This window comes from Pundamilia nyererei, unplaced genomic scaffold (assembly GCF_000239375.1).
Source record: "Pundamilia nyererei isolate P.nyererei 1_Seehausen unplaced genomic scaffold, PunNye1.0 scaffold00045, whole genome shotgun sequence".
In the NCBI taxonomy this organism is placed as follows: Eukaryota; Metazoa; Chordata; class Actinopteri; order Cichliformes; family Cichlidae; genus Pundamilia; species Pundamilia nyererei.
This window is the reverse complement of record NW_005187446.1, coordinates 1767118-1781007: the sequence shown is the minus strand read 5'-3', so window position 1 is coordinate 1781007 and position 13890 is coordinate 1767118. Positions and strand designations below refer to the sequence as shown.

The 13890-nt window shown below is 41.4% G+C and overlaps 2 protein-coding genes across 2 annotated transcripts; one reads left to right on the top strand and one right to left on the bottom strand.

Moving 5' to 3' along the window:
* Nucleotides 1-728: 728 nt before the first annotated feature.
* Nucleotides 729-5635, top strand: mfap5 (microfibril associated protein 5). Its single transcript, XM_005731962.2, has 7 exons — nt 729-786; nt 3219-3293; nt 3405-3437; nt 3532-3558; nt 3639-3726; nt 4540-4613; nt 5098-5635. The coding sequence occupies exons 2-7, from the start codon at nt 3251-3253 to the stop codon at nt 5208-5210; spliced, it is 378 nt and encodes a 125-aa protein (XP_005732019.2). The 5' UTR covers nt 729-786; nt 3219-3250; the 3' UTR covers nt 5211-5635.
* A 79-nt stretch (nt 5636-5714) lies between these two features.
* On the bottom strand, nt 5715-13858 carry LOC102211863 (adaptin ear-binding coat-associated protein 1-like). Its single transcript, XM_005731961.1, has 7 exons — nt 13622-13858; nt 12596-12696; nt 10497-10601; nt 9942-10023; nt 9709-9817; nt 9362-9509; nt 5715-7295 (listed from the first exon to the last, which is right to left on the bottom strand). The coding sequence occupies exons 1-7, from the start codon at nt 13720-13722 to the stop codon at nt 7183-7185; spliced, it is 759 nt and encodes a 252-aa protein (XP_005732018.1). The 5' UTR covers nt 13723-13858; the 3' UTR covers nt 5715-7182.
* Nucleotides 13859-13890: the final 32 nt, after the last annotated feature.

Sequence of the window (13890 nt, the reverse complement as noted above, 5' to 3'; positions counted from 1 at the left end):
AAAGAAAGTGCTTAAGTGTGCTGCGCTGCTGGTTTTCGTGCACAGGAAACACAGCAGCACTAGAAAAAAACAAAAATCTATCAGCTGGTTGAAATCCAGAGACTGTAAGCGAGACGAAGAGCGAAGGCGAAACATGTTGGGGTGAAAGAGAGGAGCGAGAGGGTATGCATTGCATTGCCGGCATGCCTCATGCAATGCCATACAACTAATAAACAACTAGAGTTTTTATTATGTGTTTACAGTCAGGCATGTTTTGCCTTAACCATTGCTGGTCCTTCTTGCTCAGCACCTGACCCTTTAATCCTCTTTTTTGTCTTCATTTTAGCTTTACTTTGTAGCTCCTGCTACAGAAGTGTAGACCGAGGGGCGGTTGGATACGTTCGCAGGACTGATCGTGCTTATTGGCTCCTCTCCTCGTCTCTTTTGCTTACACTGCCTCTATCTGTCAAGCTGTCATCATCCTCACCCTGTCGACCTTGTTAGGGGCATCCCGCAGGCTCAACCTGGAGTCCGTGTAGCCCCAATATGTCAAGGGAGATGATGAGTGTGTCCCTATTGAGCTGACTTGGCCCACCACAGGGTGAGAGCCAGTAAGACTTTGTAGCTTCAGGAGTATGCGTAGCAATATTTATATTGGTCAACTTCGTAGAAGCCAAAGAAGAGTCAAGTTTCACCAAAGCTGCTATAAAGGTCACAATGAACGAAAGCTTTCAACACAATGAGACAAAGGGTCTGGAACAGTGGCCTTCATCTACACGGATAACACAACTCTGAACGATAGCTTAGGTATGTAATGAACTGTTGTCCACAGATGACAAGTTTATATACAGTAATAAAAAATGTCCACTACCTGTCTAACTTGCGGTCTTCCAAGCAATTGTGATGCATCTCTTTGTTTCGAAAGAGAACAAACAGCGAGCTGCGTGAGCTGATGACAGAGTGTAAGTACTTTGGGCTTATTGGGGATGAGAAACCATCTTTGGAGCTACATGTTGTTATTTTCTTGAGAGCACTCATGATTAATTCTTACCTGTGTAATCTGTAAATACAGACAAGGTCGATCGCCTTTAACTTCAGGCAATAAATTAAATAAAGGTCATAACATGATCCATTTCTCATATAACTTTAATTAAGTTAATTGTTTTCTACATCTTGCTAGTATTGGGTTGGAACTCCTTTTGCAAGCAGAACTGCCTCAATGAAGACAGTTTGAAATGATCTGAGCTTTGTGACATTCTGTGATGTGGTCATAAAGGCATGGAGATGATCAACAACAACAACAACAACAACACTCAGTTAGGCTGTGCTTGCGCTTGGTACTAAGGAACCCACAGTGCACCAAGAAAATATTTCCAACACTATTAATACCATTGATATAAGACAGGAGGGATTCATGCCTTCATGTTGTTTATCATAATCATGATCATTAATATGCAAATTGTCACGATGATTGATCATTCACCATTGATCAATGGCCACGAGAGCATCCTTACCTGAATGATTGAGCATGCGTCAAGACGATTGTCTGTTAATGGGAGGCACCACTTTCTTATGTGCATTGCTCCATCTGCTGGCTGTACCAAGTATTGCAAAAGTCAGATTTGGAGCTCATTTTGACTGTTAATTTGTGAAATAACTACAAACATATGCCAGGAAATAAATGGCTCATGTTTACAGCCTTCTCATTTGTCACAGGAATACAAGAGGAAATATTAAATTAAAGCGTTTTCTATCTCTTTTATCTTTGTGTGTGCTTTTTCAAGCAAATACAAAGAAAAAGAGTTGTTGAGCGTGTCTGTAACTCCTGTGCTCAATCTACCTTTATTCAGAGAAGGATAATTGCTAATGTATGCTGATGAAACAGTGAAACACGGGGAAGTAAAAATATATAAAGATGCACTACTGTGCAAAGGTTCAGGTAGCTTTAGTTCTTATCCATCACATGGAGGCCCCCTGAACTTACTCTGCATCCTAACAGTCATAAAGACCCATCTTTAGATTTGAGTCCAGCAGACCGTTTACCTTTACAAAGTAAAGCGTGTTATCACAGCAATATAATTGGATACTAACCATCAGATATGATGACAAAGGCAGAAGATTTTATCAAATCGAGACATGAAAATAGCAAAAAGCATGAAAAGTGCCAGGGGAAGGAGGACAGGGGGAAGAGGAGAGGGAGGAGGAAGCAGAGGAGGAGAAGGAGGGTGCAGGAGAGGGAAGGAGGGGAAAAGAAGAGAAGACAAAAGATTCATAAAACTAAAGCAGTTGTGGACGACAGCAAAAGTTGTGAGTACAAGTTATGTTTCTTTTTCCACCTGATTTGTACACATTCTGTAGGAATTACACAGAAGAACATCTGCAGACTCAGGATAACTCACAGCCAAAGACATTAACTGGGTGATACATCCTTCTGATTAGATGTAAACACAAGTTAGGAGGCGAATGCCTGACTAGTTAACTAACTTAGTCAAAAAGGCTTTGTAGATGAGTGAAGGGTTGCATGCGAAGTTCAGCAGACATAAAGAGTGAAAAAACTCTCACAAACGAGCCAACAGAGACAAACAAGCAGCTAAAGCAGAAAAATGCAGTGTTTTCAACTGAGTGATTGCAAATGTGTGACTCTGGGATGTATCGCTGCTGAAAGGACAAGATGTGGAAAAAAAACCCCACCATCGAGTTCAGATTGGCTGGCGATGATTGTACAGTTGGAAAGCGGCGATATGTTCTCTGAAAATAAAGCTGGGAAAGAATGTGAGAGCGTAACAGAGGAGGGGTGGAGGGGTCCTCAAATAGGCCACACACAAAAAACACATTCTTTTGCGAGAATTCACATCTTGGACTCCAAAGTTACTGTGACACATCAGGAGAGGAATGGTGCAGGGCGGGAGATGAGAGAGGGAAGGGGGGGGGGAAAGGAGGAAGGAAATCAGGCATCACTTATCTGTTTACAAGGAGTCCAATAAATACTAGAATAAATAAATGTAGGAAAAATGACATCAGAGGCTCTTGTGTGACACTGTGCTACACATCTGTGTTTTCAGCTGATGTAAAACTCTAAGGAAAACATTACCCTGAGCTGAAATGTTGTTAGCATTTATGTAACGGGATTAAAGGAAACATAAACAGTTAAGGAATTAGAAAAAAAATCATAGTGAGGATATTGAGCAGTTCCACTCTGTGAAATCATCCCGACTCTTTTCCTCTTCGGTTTCCTGCAGCTCGTAAAGTTCACCCCTTACAAGCTGAAGGAATGGGCAGCCTCCCAGTGGTCCTGCTCCTCTGCAGTTTCCAGGGTAACGTTACCAAACAGGACACACAAATCAACTTGTTTAATTATGGTTGAGTCGCTGTGTGTTTGCTTTTATGCTGCAAACCTCTCCCCTCATGCGGTTTCTGTTCCACAGCACTCACGGTTATAGCCCAAACTCAGCCAACTGGTAAAGCCCTTTTACTTTTGATAATGATGACAGACGTCTGCTACTCTTTGAGTTTTTCTCATTTATTCTTTTTCTTTTCTTTCCTCACTTCTAGAAGCACCTGGGAACGCCATACCAACCGGTGAGTATCTCCACTTTTAGGACTTTTGTGATTTACACAATATCAACATGACATGTGTCTCCGCTGTTATCTCTCTGCAGAATGTAGGGAGGAGACGTATCCTTGCACCAGGATGTACTCAGTTCACAAGCCCATCAAGAGATGTATTGGTAGTCTTTGTCTCTACAGGTGATCTGCAAATCCTCTACAACAACACACTTTTAATTAGTCTTTTTTCCAGAAAAAGGACTTACTTATTTTTAAAAACTGAGCAGTAAAGGTCTTACTTTTGCTTCAGTGTTTTAACGACAGGTGGTGAAAGAAAACAAGGAAATGGTCTTGAGCAACAGTTCTCCAGGCTTTTCTTTGGACATTTTGGCTGTTTTTTCACACATTTTCAGTCCAGTCCTTGCACCTGATCATTTTTAGAGGACTTTTATTTTTTGGTTGTTAAGCCACTTAACGCCGACCCATGAGTCATTCAATCATAAAAAGGCACCTGACTCAAGGGATGAACCACTATTGTGTCTAAACATAACAGACAGCTCAGCAAAGCAGCTTTAAATTGCATCTTTAGTCACTTTGTTACCAGCAGCCTGTCACGAAAACACATAATTTGTTGCCATTTCTGTAATTTAATCTATGCCAAAGATAACATCGTTTGATGGGCATAAAATAGTATTTTTGCACCGACAGGGTGATTCCCAAAGAGGTATTCCCTGAAGATGACAGCTTCATCTTTGCATCAGTACAAGTAGTAAAGAGCTTTGAATGTCCTTCAAGAAGCCTGGAAAACTACTACTGAAGACTACTTAAATGATATGTTAACAGACACAGCTAGAAGTATAAAGTACTACAAATAGCGTCCTTAATTATTAGTACAATATTTGTGTAACAGTATTGAGCTCACAAGACTTTCATTACTGAACAGAGTTACCCTGTCAGCCTGTATCAGTATATCCATCCTCATAATGTTCATGTTTTACCCTGGTGCTCTCGCAGCCTCCCTCGTGTTTATGTGATCAACAAAGAGATCTGTGTGAGGACAGTGTGCCGTGAGGATGAGTATCTGAAAGGTGAATTAGTCTTAATGTATACACAGGTGACAAATTAAAGGAACAGACAACACTGGAGCAGCTTCATTGCTCCTTGGCAGTGATTCTCTAAAACAAATAACCAAAAAAATATAATTTGTTCCCTCAGTTGATGATGCCAAAGAGTGCAGTTTAACAAGTTGGTACATTCATCAGCTTGATTTTGAGGGTAAAAACCAAATAAATCGCCAATAATAATAATAATATATTTGCTGATGCTGTAACGCTCACTTTTATTTTATTAAAATTAAACTTGGATCTTTTGTTTAATAGATGAAGAATGATAAAAATGACAGCAGGTATGAACCACACCACAGCAGGTCAGAGCCACAGGATCCCTCCACTGCAGGGCTCAGGTTTCTCCTTTCATTTGTCACCTGTCTGTATAAAGGCACAGTGATCTTACAGTCCATGAAAATATGCATACAAATAAATAACCCTTTTTTCCCCTTTCTTTACATTACAGCTGAATTATGCAGAGAGTTGTCTGGGTGGCCCAGACGTATCCAGAGGTCATCCAATAGCAAACGTTGTCGCAATCGTCGTGGCAACCCCCAAACCTGGGCAAACAAAGCCTGATCTTGCCTAGAATGGGCCCGTGACCACCGGGTGACGATGGTGCGACCCATGGGCATCGTCATCGAAAACAGCCAATAAAAACACCATAAATCCGCTGCGCCACACCTGAGGGTCTCTTTCCTTTTCTTTCACGCGAGCACACACACACACGTGTGCTGAGTCATATCTACATATGTTTATGTATTCGTCCTTTTACTGTGCGAGTATTTCATTTCGTCCGTGTGTATTGGACACAGGTCATGTCTTCCATGGTTTACGATCCATTTGAGGTACTGCAGTAATGGGCCTATAGGAGCACTGAGTCACTTAATCGTATAAGAAACAAAGTAAAACAAAGACCCACTCTGTTGTGGAGTGTAAGGTACACACTGACAGTTCAGTATTATGTGCACTATTGTAACCAATAAAATATAATGGAAGTTGTTCACGAGATTATTTATTTTTTTACTACTCAATTTAAAGAAGAAGAAAAAAAACAACAACCACAAAAGAAAGTTATGGCCATTAAGTGTTTTCTTTATAGTTTTCTTTGCATATTCATTTGCACACACACTTACGGTTTGAATAACAGGTAACATCTGGGAGAAATAATTTAGACAATAAACAAACACTGACAAGCATCCTTGGGGCTTTACACTCACACACACTCTGTTCTCTGATCCATTATCACACCACTTTCCACTGCACATCTGTTACAACACATGTGCGTGTGATATCATTTTTTACATAATCCATCTCTGGGTACACAACAATATCACAACAAAACACTGCATCAAACACGGACTATCTTATTTCCACGTTGCATTTGTCTGCATCACAATACCGCTGATAGCTTAACACCTTGATATGGAACTGGAGTTCACATTTAACTCATCTGTACAGCACAACACGCTGTGCTTGAGCACGACCCGATCGCCCTTCTCATAAACACTTACGGAGACAGAAACACAGAGCGATTCACTGACGAGGAGAGAGGCCGTGACCTAAATGACTCACCAGTCACAACTTTAACAGCTGTGCTGAGTGAAGATGACATAACACGGACTAAATCATCTCTGCTTCCCCCCTGAGGCAAAGATAAAAGCACTTGATGCCTCTCCTTCTTTTGCTTACACCCTCTCCCATCCAGCATTCCTGCTTCCAAGTGTCCTGATTTATGGTTAAAACAATGCGCGCGGCTCCCGCGGCCCGTCCCCGGTGGAATATGTGTTTGACAGCTGCAGAACCGCAAGAGCCGAGCAGAGAGTGCTAAAGAGCACGGCCGCTCTGTAAATCAGCTGCGACTTAACAGGAGTCTTTCAAGTAAAATCCTTATGCGGTAAACGTTGCAATAATCTGAAGCTAGCATGAGCCAATCATGGCGTTCACTGCGGATTTCATGAATTACTAACTACACAGACAGATGCGACCGTCAGTCAGTGCATATAATCAGTCCCGCTGCTGGAGACTTGGAGAAACAGGACGTAGACCAACAACAATAATTACAAACCACTTACAATATATGTATATACACATTTAAAATAAATATTCTCTGTACATTTAAGTCATTCATGAACATTTCATTAGATTTCAGTAGATCATTAGATGTTGATGACAAGATTATGCGTCCCTTGATATTCCTATTGTGTATCATTAGCAAATAAAACACTGTAAGAACGGGAAAATTGGCGGAATAAACTGTTACAGGGCGAATCTAGACAAATACAGAGTCCAAGCAGATGGAGTGAATGATGGGATGCAGAGCCTGCTGAATATGTCAAGTTGGCCCGCAGCTGTAGCTGTAAGCGTAATTAAGACGGTGCTGTGGGGTCAGAACAAAGTAGGAGGAATTCAAGAGAAATAAAACTACGACAGGGGCTTACCCTGCTTGGCAGGGAGAGATACGGGACCCCGTAATCGGGAAAAGAAAGTTGCAAAAAGTGCTGCATAAATTTACAGAGAAAAGGGAGAAAAAAACAGGGGGACTCTCTCCTCACTTCGGGGATGCAGAATCAAAGTCTCCCCACAGGTCAGAGCTGCCTGTCGAGGTGGGGTTGGGTGGAGCCACAGAGTTGGAGTTACTGGAGTCCAGGTCTAGCAAACACCCTGGCAGTTTGAAATCAAAGAAAAAGAGAGACGCACATCTGAAACTTTAATACACGTCATATGTTATAATCTGCAAACAAATTGTCTTTTTGAGGGATTAAAAAAGTTATCTGAATGTCAATACAAGGATTTCTCAAATGATACATCAGCTCTAAGCAATCGATAAAAATATCATTTCACCAGATAACAAAAAAATATTGTCCTACAACTTTTACTTACAGTGGTATTCGCACTATTTTCCAGTTTACCCTGGTGGTATCAGTGATGCACACGGTTTCAGTTTTATGCACTGAGCTTTCTAGATCTCGACCTCTGAAACTTCTGCCGCCACCCAAACACAATGGTGGTAAAGTATTGAAAATTTCCACTTGAAACTCAAAACTAGTGAGTCTTTTCCCACATTTACTCTGGACAAACCACACACACCGCGCCACTAACAGGACAATGATTTCAGATAGACAAGCTTTTGGAATGTTTTTCAGTGCTTTAAACACACATTCACCTCTGCTCTATACAGATGGCGGAGGAAATCTTACACAGGCATCTACAAATCTTAATACACGAAACCGAAACCGCGCGCATGATTAGATACCACTAGAAGAGTGTAGAAAACCATGACACAGTTTAGCTCTGTAAACATCTATGCTACAGAAGCTACAGGAAACACTATTTTCTAAATGAAAGAGATTTTAAAATATATGTGTCATAGTTTTGGATAATAGACCTGCGCAACACTGTACTCACTACATCAACTATGAAGACTGACTTGTGCTTCAATGGAAACAGACAAGCTCAAGGAACTAATCTTCAACACCAAAAAAATAAGCCCTTCCTCTGATTCATTTCTGGAAGCATTTTTTTTTTCAGTTTGACTTCTGCTTTAAGCAGGTCAGATCCCCCATTGTAAATGAAAAAGCAGCGCCCAAACTCGAAGCATTAATGGAGTAATAAGGTTCACCTTCATTTGCACTATAAATCAAAAAAACTGCTTCTGACATAAATTAAAAACTGGGCTCAACCAGCAAAGTGCACAGATTCACGACCTTCACATTAACCCCTGAAATACACCTGCCGCTTGTCTGTGAGACTGTGTCTCGAGTGCGGTTTTCTGTTGCCTTTAGCACGGCTTCAAATCACAACAGGAGAGTTTCAGAAAACTGTGCATGCGGTCTATTATTTTGAAAAGTGGCCAGATTTCTATACCTGACTTCCTGCCATCCTTATTGGCTCTGTGCAGCTTGACAGTCGTTCTATAAAAAAACTGACCCGATGCTATTTTAAGTATCGCAGACCAGAGCTGCTGCGCTGCACCTGGTGGAATTGCAAGCATCATTTTGAGCGTAGTAGTGACACAGCATTAAGTCAAATGTAAGCGTTGAAGAAGCCTATGCGGTGTTTAAAAAAAATTCACAACTTGAAACTCTTTAGGACTGTGCACAGATTTGTCAAGTTATAAAACTGAAACTGAACAGCATTTCATTTCAACCGGGATGTTCTACCTTGAGTAGAACTTTTAACCAGCTCCTTAAAGCCCTACTTTTCTACAGAGTAACCGCATCAGTAATTTCCATCCACATATGCTCCTCCTGTCATATGGAGTATAGCCAGCGACTCATGTGACTCATTTGTTTTACTTTTGGGCTGCACATCACCAGCTGCTAGCATCTCCACCTTTGCAGCCTTCTTGAACTCAACGATCTGTTTTTGCCTCGAGTGGTGAAATAAGTTTGTTGCTTCCATTGTGCTGTGTTTGGAGTTCAGTGAAGTAGCTCCCTCTTTTACTAAATCATCATCGGAAGCTGACATGCGACTCTCGCAGTCAGACATGCCTGGGCTTGTTTTCTTATTGTGCATGCTAGGGAATGTAAACACATGGCGCCGCTCTATCGCTGATATCACGATACGACGCTTTTAGATCACGTAAAAATTTATTCCGGTATCATACTGGACGATATGATATACCGCAGCCCAAGTTCTGAATTCTCCTTTATATCTTTTCTTAACCTCATAACATTGTAAATTGAGGTGAAGATTAAACATGGGGTTGTTGTTGGACTGTTACATACCAGAGTCACTTCCTCCTGCTGATGGTTGTGTGTTATGATTTGTTGATCTGGAAGAAGGGGGTGGAGCCAGTTTTCCCCCAGGGGGAGGTGGAAGGAGCCCAAAGCCGCCTGAACTCTGTGGACGAGACCTGTCCTTCTTTTTCGATTGCTAGATAAGATATAGATGGAAGGAAACAAAATCTGTGCATGAATGAGGGTATATCCAGTATGATTGATGCTTTTTTAAACCTAGCAGTAAATATATGCGATGCAATGCATTTGAGCTTGACAGAGACATATTTGTACAGCTTTGAAAAAGGCCTGAACACCACACTAGTACTATGAAACTCTATGAAAATAAATAATACCCCAATGTTCAGAGTAATGGTCTGTCCTTCTTTGAAGCCCAGGTCCAGCTTTGGAGTGGAGTCTGGAGCCTGAGCCTGCTTGCTAAATTCAGTTTCCTGTTTCACCCACCTGTAGAAAGCAAGGGAGGAAAGCAGTGATACAAAAATGTATCTTAGGAAACACTAAAGGAAAAAAATACACTGACAACTCAATTAGTCATGATTAGAGCTGCGTTCACAGAGCAGCTTCATACTTAAAGTGGTCCTGAAGTGCGACATTGAAGTCGAAGGCATCGCTTCGGTCTCCAAACCCAATGCCTATGAATGCAGTGCGGCCTTTGAGGAAAAAACACAAAGACAACAATCAAGTTACAGCAGTAATAACAAACAAAATAAACCCACAGGTTTCTCAGAATGACCTGCACACCGTAGCACAAACTGGCTGAAAATGTGCTGTACAGAAACAGAACTTCTGTAATGAACACTGTCCCTGCATTACTTTAAAAATGAAGACCTTTAAAATAAAAATCAGGACTGAACAAAATTTGAATTATGTAATAAAGTTTTGTCTTTGCGAAACAAATTATGGATACAGCTACTCCACAGTTCAGTAATCTCTAAAACAGACAGTATGTGATTCTATAAAAAAAATATTTTAAAGGCTTTAAAAAAATACCCAACATTCTTTAATTTAAATTTATTAGACTTTAAAAAAAAAAAACCACATCAATCCTGATAATTTCGTTGTATCCTGTTCAAACACATTTTTTTTCAATATTTTATGGCTTAGCAATAATTGTTTTACCCACCGTTGTCGTCCATGATGCGCAGCACAAAGTAACGGCTTGAGTCGCTAACTGTTTCCACTGCAACTCCAGGATACTCGTCCACTGGTGCTTGGGCAAAAAGCTCCCCTGAAAAGATATGTGTTCGTTATCAGCTTGGCAAAACAGTCTGAAGGTTTGATGGAAAATGCCACGAGGTAAAGGACAGATGTGAAGGAGAATACCGTAATTAAATAAGTGTGGAGCTGGTGAGAATCTGACTGCACTCACAAAAGTCTCTTAAACAATGTGACGATGACATCATTGATGTCGACTGTGTTGAAACTACAGGGCCCTGAAGATGGACTACAAAAAGCTTATTTTAGATACTCACCTATAGCTTTGTATGTTGCAATATGTTTCAGGTGGTTTTAAATAAACAGGAATGTATAGCCTATAAAGTCAGTAAAAATCCCAGTCATACTCAGATTAGTTGGTCATCATGTCCTCACTTACTTTAATAAAGGTTTATGTGATTCAGGTCAGATGAATTCATGATAATCTTAAAGGCAGCAACACAACAACGGACATATAGTCCTATGCAAACATCCTGAGTATCCCCTCATCATTTCTTTATATTATCAAAATCTGATGGTACTTCTTTGTTTTCATAATTCAGTCGATTTGGACAAGTTCACCAACATCATTGGCTGAAATGCAGCCCCAAACCATGGCAGAGTCTTCTACACGTTTTGGAGATGGCTGTTGTACCTCCTCCGTACATACTGATGACTTGAACTGCAAATTTCAGGTCTTTGCTGTAGTTTTTCCTCTTAAGGACAAGGCTTTCTGTTCATCTGCTTTAGACAGTGTCTTACACCTCCCACTTTTTCTTTTTTCCTCTACTCTCATCCAGTTTACTCATTTTTTAAGGATACACTACACACCATGCTGACATAGGCCAAATTTTTGGGAATCACCTTGCTGGTACAAAAATACTATTTTGTGCTCTCCAACGGTGTTATTTTTGGCATTTACCGTAGATTTAACTAAAGACATGGGAACAAATTATGTGTTTTTGTGACAAAGTGCCTAAAGGTACAAATTAAACTTGGTTCTTTCCTAAGTGTTATGTGTAGACACAACACTGGTTTGTCACTTGAGTCAGGTGTCTTTTTTTATGCTTGAATGAGTCACAGGTCAATGTTAAGCAGCTTAACAAACAAACAGAAAAAAAACATTTCTCTGAAAATGGTCAGGTACAGGGACTGGACCGAAAATGAACCAAAAAGCAGTCAATGTCCATAAAAAACAAAAAAACAACAACAACAACTTTTGCATGGTACAATAACTTATTCAAGCTCAATTACTGTAAACCTTAAACTCACTTTGGTCATTTTAATACAGCTATGAATCTCTGGCTCTCTTTCACATTGTGTCTTCTCCCCATCACCCCCAGTTGGTCGCAGCAGATGGCTGCTCCAACCTGGGCCTGGTTTCTTCCAGCTAAAAGGGAGTTTTTCCTTCCCACTGTCACCAAATCTTTGCTCAAAAGGGGTTAGTTGATTGGTGGGATTTACACTGCATTATTGTAGGTACTTTACCTTATAATATAAAGCACCTTGAGGTGTTTGTTCTTGTGTTTTAGGGGTAAATAAATAAAATTGAATTGAATAATCTTGATTTTCTAAATGATTTACAGCAGTTCTGTGTCCACATTTAATGGCTGCTATTCCATGTTGAAAACATATCAGCAGGTTATGTTAATTCAAATTTACACGATCTGCATCACCTATTTGTTATTCTGATTGTTCTGCAGGACATTACTTGTATCCTATGCTGAAGGAGGTAGTAAATAAACCACCTTTCTTTAGGATTTAAAGAATCAGACCAGAACTTATTATTGTTGCCATGTTACGTGAATGGAAAACAAAAGGTGTATTTTACAGAAAACAAGGACATTAAGTTTCTAAAAAATGCACTGATGCAGCCTCCAGACTGCTCACTCGGCTGCAGGCTGGGTCACCTTGGAATCGATGAGTAACAGAGGGGCAGGGTGACAAACAGGAGACTATACAGTGAAGTGATTTACAGCAGCGACAGCCCGGTAAACAATGGCGCTGCCCTGTCTGCTCGTCTCTCACCAGAGACTTTGTCTTCCAATTTCACGTAGGCTACTTTGCCCCGGGCCGTCACACGCATGCGTCCCGTCCAGTCAGGAGCATCCAGCTTCCAATCAGCAGCCCTAAGACACGCACACACACACAGAGGTAGATGTTGTGATGTAGGTGAATTGTTGACAGTTTACTCAGACTGATGTTGACAGAGGAGGTGAATAAGCAAGACACAGGAAAGTTACTGTTATGATTTGTCATACTCAGACACACTCATTTTCTACGTGTGCAAAACGTGACTAAGACATTTCACTGAGACATGGGGATGAAATATTACATCATCACCCTTACTCACAATACATATGGTCAGCGGTTAACCAATCCTGTGGCTCATGGGACCTGAGGCACATGCTACTGTTTGGTTGGTGTAATGTCCAGTCAGAAGCAGCTGCAGCAGGTCATGCTGAAGGACCAGCCAATGAAAAATGGGGTAAACAAACCAATATCGACCTCTTTATAACATATGCATTATCTCCACAGTAAAGACATAACAATGGATTGAGGTGACCACATTGACTATGAGCCAGGACATCCCATGTTTAACCCCTTGACATGGAGCAACATCAAACAATGCTAAAGCGTCCTTGAGGAGGACTCTAGCCTCTCTGCAGCCTCAGGGATGCTCTTCTGTTTGTACTTAAACGACAAACTAGCGAAATTAGGACGTGTAGCACGCTGTTCTCAGCTGATAGCTGATTTTAAGTGCCAGATCTCTCCTGATGTGTCACAGGATGAAAGCACGAACACAGACAAACCGAGAGGGATGTAGCCGATCCGATACAGTCGTTGTTAAGTGGGCTAACAGGGCCCAGTACAACCCTATGACCTTGTAAATACACACCCAAAAACAACCTGCTCATAAACTACCGCCGCCGCTACGTGAGGCTTCGTGACTAGCGGATGAGCTGGGTAGGTTGGTAGGCAGGTCGCTGAGGCAACGGCTTCTAAAGGCAGCAGCAAGCGAGCGCTGGGTCAGAAACCTCCCCCATCCCTCACCTGATAGCCCGGTTAGATGTTCTCGGTGGGATTCGGTAAACGTTGACTTCAGGTTTGACACAGAGGATCGACTCATATTCGAACTGACCATCAGTCGCCATCTTGACTTTTACTCAGTCGGAGTACGCCGGTGGCGGTGATGGTGACGGTGTGGTGTGTCCGCGCCGCGTTAACGGCTATTTGACCGTAATAGACGGTGTATTTGCGCATAAGCGGGTCCCTCTGCGCCATTGCTACCGACACGTTGCTACATTAAAGGGGTGTTACGC